Source organism: Montipora foliosa, chromosome 3 (genome assembly GCF_036669935.1).
Source record: "Montipora foliosa isolate CH-2021 chromosome 3, ASM3666993v2, whole genome shotgun sequence".
Classification (NCBI taxonomy): domain Eukaryota; kingdom Metazoa; phylum Cnidaria; class Anthozoa; order Scleractinia; family Acroporidae; genus Montipora; species Montipora foliosa.
In genome coordinates, this window is record NC_090871.1 from 27,934,939 (window position 1) to 27,943,289 (window position 8,351).

At 41.1% G+C, this 8,351-nt stretch overlaps 1 protein-coding gene across 1 annotated transcript; it reads left to right on the forward strand.

The window, feature by feature from the left end:
* The first annotated feature begins 262 nt into the window (after positions 1-262).
* LOC137994699 (BTB/POZ domain-containing protein 6-like) lies at positions 263-2,607 on the forward strand. The gene is given in 2 exon segments (XM_068840300.1): positions 263-1,251; positions 1,253-2,607. Coding segments are annotated over 2 exon segments (1,344 nt in total). The 5' UTR covers positions 263-322; the 3' UTR covers positions 1,668-2,607.
* Positions 2,608-8,351: the final 5,744 nt, after the last annotated feature.

Genomic DNA, 8,351 nt, shown 5'->3' on the forward strand with positions numbered 1-8,351 from the left:
TAGCGACGAAATCCAAAATTCAAACTGCTTTTTCTCAAAAAGAAAGCATGCTACCAACCTTAAAACAGGCCAGCAGATATATTTTTTTTTTAAGTGGCTTTAACCCGATGAAGGAAGAAACTCAACATTTGTAACTTTAGTTTTTTTTGCGACGTCACGTAAAAAGCCAGAATATTCATGCATCACACATCACACAGCAAGGGGCGGTGTGTGACGTATGTCTCATAGGCTGAATCGTCACGTTGCTCAGCATCGGCTTGACAGACACAACGAAGGGAAGCGGAGTATCGTGAACATATCTAAATTGCCTCTCAAAACGAAGATGTCTGCCCGGGAAAATTGGCAAGCAAAGAGGCCCACAATCCGAGAAAGAACCATGTTTATGCTGAACAACGACCTTTTCAGCGATGTGAAGTTCGTAGTTCGTAAATCTGAAAGCGATGGCGAAAGTGAAAGCAAGCAAATTATTGCAGCTCACAACTTTGTGCTGTCCATTGGTAGTCCTGTGTTTGAAGCTATGTTTTACGGTGAGCTAGCGCAAACTAGTGGCTCCATTGAACTGCCTGACTGTGAATACAACAGTCTGTTGGAGTTGTTTCGTTTCATGTACAGCGATGAAGTGAATTTAAGCGGAAGCAATGTTATGGAGGTCTTTTATTTGGCAAAGAAATACATGGTGCCTTCACTGGTTGATAAATGCAGCGAATATGTGCAAAATAATTTACACCCATCAAATGTCCTCAGCATCCTTCCATTGGCTGAAAAGTACGACGACAAAGCCTTGGTAGATCGATGTTGGAAAGTGATCGACACACAGTCGGAAGCAGTCGCGAACTCAGATGGATTTTCGACAATTCAACGGTCCTTGCTTGAGGCAATCATCGCAAGAGACACTCTTACCATGAAAGAGATCGACCTGTTTAAAGCTGTTCACTTGTGGGCGACAAAGCAATGCAAAAAGCAAGGCTTAGAAGCAAATGGCGAAGCAAAAAGAGGGATTCTTGGGGAAGCAGTAGTTAAAAAAATCCGCTTTCCCTTGATGAAAGAACAAGAATTTGCAACCGTTGTCCTTGACGCAAAAATCCTTACTGTAGACGAAGTAGTCAACCTCGTAAAGTTCTTCAATTCAGCATTGGTGGCCACCCCAGTCGGATTTCCAGAGACAAAGCGGTCAGATTTATCCCCTGTGTTTCGCACCTGTGATAGATTTAACAGGGTAAATAGGGGTAGCTAGGGGTCGGTGTTGGGATTACAGAGGGACAAAAGACTTCCTTACTTTTAGCGTGAACAACAACATCAAGTTGCATGGAATTTGTTTATTTGGCAAAGTGAACAACGACTATCATGTTGAATTAGTGATCAAGGATCTTGACAGCCATTTGACTGTTAAAACCAAGACGGATAGCTTTAGGTCACAGCAAATGGAATACAATCGTGATACTTACTTTGGATTTGAAATTGTTTTTGACACGCCACTTGATGTAAAGAAAAACACGGATTATAATATCGAAGCACTAATCTCTGGGCCCCCCTCTGGCCAGGGATACAACGGCCTTTCTTTGGTGGACGTGTCAGGCGTGCAGTTTACATTTAAGAAAAGTACACAGAACGGTAACGGAACAAGCCCTTCCGGTGGTCAATTTCCCCGATTTGTGTTTTCTTTGTAAGATTTTTTAAATTGCTTGCTCCGCTACAGCTGACAGTCATAAAACAGCGTTTTCAAACTGTCAATCAGTGGGAAAAAATGTACACAATTTCCAAGAGTCTAACCATAAAAGTAATACATGAAATTCGCAGACTTGTGACACATTGTGACGAGTTTAGAAATTACCATGAATGATTATGCATCACATTATTCGACGTGTATGTTAAAACCCAGAACTTGCTCTTAAAAGGCCTACGAGAGGGCTAGGTGGGTTAAATAAGGCAAGTACTGACAATTAATTTTTAAAAAATTGTTCAAAGGTGTTGAAGTTGAGGTGCTAAATCAGACGACCTTGCCATTTTTTAGGCCAAGTACTGTAGATTTTTTGACATTCAATTCATGACTGAACAAAATAAGCTTTCACAAGAAATTTGAATTTCTTCAAAGTTATTCTGAATTCCTTCTCTGGCTGCTATTGGAGGTGATTATATCCTTAATGAATCACAATCAATAAGTTTTAATCATCCCTTTATTTCGCTGAAGCGTTCACAGCTATCGCCAATTCACTCATAGGTTGTACACAAGTTGGGTAGTTGCTTTTGCTAGAAGCTTCTTTTGTTGCCAATCACGTCAGGGGCGGATCCAGGAAATTTCCTAGGACGGGGTGCACCACTAAGGAATGGCGTAGCTGACTGGTGACTTTTTTTTGGCAGAATGGCAGTTTTATTAGAAAACCGCAGGTCATGTCAGGGGGAGGGTGCGCACCCACTGCACCCTCCCCCAGATCCCCTCGTGCACGTCTTGTATTACAAGCACAGTTATCCCCTAAATCAATTTCCCTATCTTGGTTTGTTGAATGTAGAATTCCCTAATTCCTTATCTTGTGAGGTAATGCACCTGCCTAGATGTACTGAGCTTCAAGCGAGAGAAGTTAAAGGGATAAATAAAATTCATTGAGCTTCAACTTATTAACTTGATCAGTGTTCCAACTATTACTGAACTTCGTTGCCGTGCAATAAATTTAAACAGTAGAGCAGAATGCTTTGTCAAAACGCTCTATTACTCTGTTATGATTCAGATTTTTTGCTCTTTAATTGTAAAATTTGTCTCGCAGAAAAAAGTCGCTTGAAGCATTCTGGTCTTGGTACACACCATTATTCGAAAACCTAATTTGTCCAATCAGTTTTCCAGGAACATTACCTCGTGTCAAGCTAAAACACCCACGATATTTTTTAACTACGACGGCTTTAAAGCGCTTTCATTCACAACATTGTAGGCATATGTTTGTGACGCCAAACTGAATAAGGCTTCGCAAGCATATGCCTAATTGTTGTATTTGTCAAGCAAAAAAGGTGTGTCCCATTTAATCTTGTGGGGCACAGCAAAAGAGGTCTGTCAGTGTTTAGTCAAGATGCGAGTTAAATTTCTTAGGACAGGGCTAATCCAAAGCTTAGCATAACTGTCTTGCTGATAATTTAGGTACTTTAAGTGCCTTCAGGACACAAAGAATAGTCTGCCCAACTGTCCAATTCTTGATTCCTTATGAAATCTTCCCACCCTCCCCTGGGCACCTTCCTTGACAATACCAAACCGGGTAATGACTTGTGTAGCGATCCTCGTTGACTAAGAAGCCTGCGAGGGGCGAAATCTGACCTGATGACTTCAGAGTTTTCTTTAGTGGCTGACTCGGTTCGCTCGAGGTCATCCAAGACTATCATCAACGTGAACAACGCTACGTATACCCAGGTATCTCCACCACTTCATAAAATAAAAAAGGCGCGGAATAACTTAACGAGACTGAAAAATACAACGCCGAAAATAGAGATAGAAGGTGGAACTGTGAATATGAAAAGTTTTCCTTTGGACATGATCCAGCAATAAAGCCAATAAAAGGTTGATGTTCGGAAAAATTGTCTAGGTGCTGCTATTCGCCCTTTACTGAGACCAAATTCGGTGTAAAAACGAACTAGTCTAGAACAACAAAACTACTCAAAAATATGTTTATTAATCAGGGTATCTATTGCAAGTTCCAGTATTAATCGCTTTTTACCATAGAACTTGGTTTAGACCGGCGTATTGGAATACTGAATGACAAGAACGCGCCGATCAACTCGAAACTTCAAAATCCCCTTCCCCCGGGCAAAGCCCGGGCATTTGAAATGCATATCAAATTCCCGCCCCCTCGGGCCAAAATGGTGTTCAACTCCCCTATCCTATGGTCGGATTTGTCTGTCATACCCAACTAAAGAACAATCGTCGTCGCCGGGCTCCTGTCGTCTTAATATAGCTTGTATATAAACATGCTAACACATGTTTCGTGACCCTTTATATGATGTGCCGTTTTTACTGGGTTGCCTATGGGCAAACCCAGTCGAGGTCTACGTTTAGTTTGTTTGTTTTCTTTTTTTTTTTTTTTGTTTTTTTTTTCCGTGTCGGTAAAAGTCTTGCCTGTCACTCCCCTGGTAAGTAGTGTCTTTGTGTATAGAGCCTTCTGCGCGTATTTTCTTAGGATCGAGAGGGTAGTGGAACTGCGTAGATTGCTCTTGTGGACACAGTAGAATCATTAACTCAGCCTGCAATGGCGTCGAAAGTCATGCAACGCGAATGGCGTTTTAGTGGATCCTTAAACAAAATATACCCTTATGGAGCTCAATAATGGAAAGTCAGTTGGATAAACTAGGCATGAATCTCAAAAGCGACGAGTACTGAACTTCGACAACAATCTATCGCCCGTCGAGACGAAATCAAAGTGAGCAGTATTTACCTGAAGTACATGGTAATTTGACACAATTGAGTTCCTTGTCTTCACGCACGCAATCAAATAGGAAGAGGTTTTCGCCTCTAAGAGCAAATATGTTTTTTGTTTCAATAAAATTTTCGCTGGAAAAGGATTCTGTGGTATTTTCTGCCTTTGTGAATTATAATATCATGTTGTGTATTGAATTTTCGAGCTTAAGGTTCAAATGTGATATGGGAGAAGTTTTTTAGTATTGCTCTGTAAGCAGGAAGGGTTCACAGGCCTGTTGGAAGCGTGCTTGAGTTTCAACAAAATGAGGCCCAAAATCAGTGAAAACTTGTGACGCAGATGAATAATAAAGTAGCTGCTATTTCCAAAATGATGGAATTACCTGGTGATAAATAACGTCGTACGCGTCTTGGAGGGTAAATTTTGACTTTGCATAAACAAGAGTTGGGCGATTGTGATCTTTGTTTTGACTTCGCTCATTTCATTGTCAAACTTTATAACACTTGACAGAAAAAGAAACTTACAAAAACCCGATATCTTGCCATCATTTGACACAGATGCTTCACTGTTTGGCGAGTAAACATGCCGCGGTAACTTAATCACGGCGCCCGCTGAATTCCGGCCATGTCACTTTCGATTTTGCAATTTACTTGAACGTAGCAAAAATCTCCCAAAATGTTTGTCGCTGATCGTAACTTTTTATATTCTATATTCACGGTTCAAAATTAATGTTGTTTTCATGTCGTAAATATTTTATTCTCGATCGACCGTCCGGGAAACTTCCTTCTGCTCTTTCTGAAAACTGTGTATCAATATTTATTTGCTTTTTCATCAATATTTGTTTTGCATAAAGCAAGCTAACAGAATCTGTACCTTGCTGAGTTCGCATTTGTTAGCGTTAATAGTATTTTCGGTCAGATATTTCTGTTTTTTATGAGGGGTTTATTGTTTTGGTCTCCCATCCCAACACTAACCCCGCGAAACAGGGCTTGACTTCAGTGAAGTTTAGTATCACAAAGTTTTCGGATGCTCATAGGGCACACTTGTGGTGAAAAGAAGTTGTGAGGGAACTTGAAAATTATCAACATGTCAGCCCAGAAGCCAATGTTTCTCGCTTCTCTTTTATTTGTTATTCTTCAGAGACTGGAATGCTGTATTTCAATACCACACAATTCAGTGCCTTCTGATTTTCTGTAGCACGTACCACAGGCAAGCCAGTGTATGCTTCACAGAAGCATCTAGTTACCAGACTTGAGCTACAACAAAAACACAACTTTAATATTGATACAATTAAAAATGACTTGAAAATTGAATTAATTAAGTCGGACAATGGTAATAAGCAAGCTGCTCTAACTCCGAAACACGGCAAAGGTTGTTTAACGAGGGAACTGTATATTTATCAACAACAGAGCCTAGAGCGTTTATGACTGCATGTATTTTAATTTGTTCAGGGTCTGTTGATTACCTCTAACAGAAACGTACAGCTTTCAGAGCTTTAACTATGAAATGGAGGATGTGAAAACGTACCATACTGTATTCACTCTATAGTATGACAAGGACGAATTACGCAGCCAAATTCCTTTACAGACAACTTTTGAAGATATTTTTGGAAGCCAATCGCTCACAAATGCTATATCTCTTCCTTTAAATTCTTCCATCTCGTCCAAACACGTGTTTTATAGCTGTTAGCGACTTCGGCGCCCGAAAAAGAAAAAAATCCTAACACTTCCGGTTCAATTTTCCCCACCCCACGCGGACAAAGCTTTGCCCGGTTGGGGGAGTGTGGGGGGATGTTAAAGTTTCGATTTGATTGGCGCATAAGCTCACCGTCAGAAGCCTAAAACATTCTTCAAGTAACTTTAAAATCAAAGAAGAGACGGATTACGGATGCAGGAAGACACGGAGAGTGTTTGCAAAAAAACGCACCGAAGTTTACTAGTTGGCGTAAGAAAAAAAGAAATCTTATTAGAATTACCAATACAGGAATTATTGAAGGGGGAAGCGTTAATTTATAATAATTTCCCGGCCAAAAGAAACGTATTTACAATGTCCTTATAGCCTCCTTTACTGACCACGTCTTCCCAATTTACTTCAAAGTGAGTTATAGTCTTGTGCTTCAATAACCTCGAGTGAAGGCTCTTTCCGTGGTGCTGAGCTCCGACATCCCTACCCCAGGAATTCGAAAGATTATCCAGGACTGGAAATCAAGTGTACTTTCTTTCCACACCGGATGCAGAGGTCTGTCAGCTCCCTGATAGCCGCTGTAAGAGATGTCGGAAACAGAGTTAACGTTACGTACAGTTCAAGGCTATCACTACTCAGAGCCGCAATCTGGCAAGGACATCTGTGACCGTATACTGTGCGATGAAGTCCTCGATCGGCACTTACTGCAACGAAGATCACAATGTTCTAACTGCCGCGGACACGATGAGCGCATTATCACAACACCCAGCAAGGAGAACAACTGCTGCAGTAACGGGTTTGTCCAAGAACTAAAGAAGCTCCTTTCTGTAAACAAAATAGACCATTTCAGCAGCAACCACAACTTCCAAGGTTTTTATGATCCCCCTGCTAAGAGAGAAGCCTGGCGCCACTCTTCGACTGTTCCGTTCTTGGATGTGTTGAGCCTTTCGAAACGTTTGAGCAACTGGAGCTGCACCTGGACCTCGGCAAGCATACCGTCAGCACAGTAAACCAGTATGATGCTATCAGAAGAGACTGGGCTCTCAAATTCTCATCGGTTGACGCCGCTAATATCCAAGGCTGTTCGTCAGATTCCAAGGGACCAACATCCTTTCCGGCAGTCAGTACTGCTGTCTCGCCTCTTCGAACAGGGTGGGCTCTTAGAAAACAAAGGAGTAACGTGAGATTTTCACAGAAGGCAAAAGAGTATCTAACGGCTCGGTTTACCCTTGGAGAAAGAACTGGACGCAAAGCAGACCATGCCCAAGTTCCAGTAGAATGCCAATTGCAAAAAATGAACATAAAGAACGTCTGTTCACTAGAACAGAGTGGATGGCAAAGAACCAATTCCAGAGCTTTTTCTCCCGACTGGCAGCAAAACGTCGAAAAAATCTGGCTGATGTATTGCCAGACCAAGAAAAAGATGTCCAGTACTTGCAGGAGGATTCCAAAATTAAGACAAGATCTGATGGAAAATGTAAACAAGCAATTCAGTGTATCGCATCTCATCTGCTACGACATGTACGACCTCTTTGAACGTTATCACAGCAACGCGCTCCAAGAATTCAATGTAGCCATGCCAAAGACTATCTGTATCCATTTTGAGATCCCTGTAAAATCGAGAGACAAGGCAATTACAGGCAATTTGTCGGAAATGATTAGTGAATGTGAATGTGCTTCTCACTATAACCACGTATTATCTAAATGGGTCTTATGGAACAGGGATTTTGTAGACCTGGCATCAGTATCGAATATCCTTGCTGTCCGATGTCTTTTAGGGTACCGATACATCGCTCTAGGATCAAAGGTTTCAGTAGAAGATGTAAAACTACATTCTGGAAAATATAAAGTCGAGTTAGTGGAGTTAGTTGACACTCATAAACAAAATCGGTTTTTATCATTGAGAGGGCCAAATTGGCTGACTCTTTTTGGGTAATTAGCGTACAAGATGTCAAGTAGATGATAGGTTTAATAAATCAGTACAAATTTTATGTTTCCATACATCTGTTTAGTAACAAAAAATGGTAAAAGGCCAGTGAGTTTTGATATTGTACAGAACAGACAGATGGCAAAATGGAATCTTCTTCGAAGGTACGAAGTATATGATTCGGCTTTGACTCTTCTTTTCTTTCTTCGGGTCGCGATAATCCTGCGCGTTCGTTCCCATATCTCCAGTTTTGTTTGTGAGCTAGTGGACAGTACGTCGGGTAAAAAAAGAAACTGGGAGGTGAGGGTAGGATTGCTTTTAGTAATAAGCGTTAATATTTGCATCGTTCT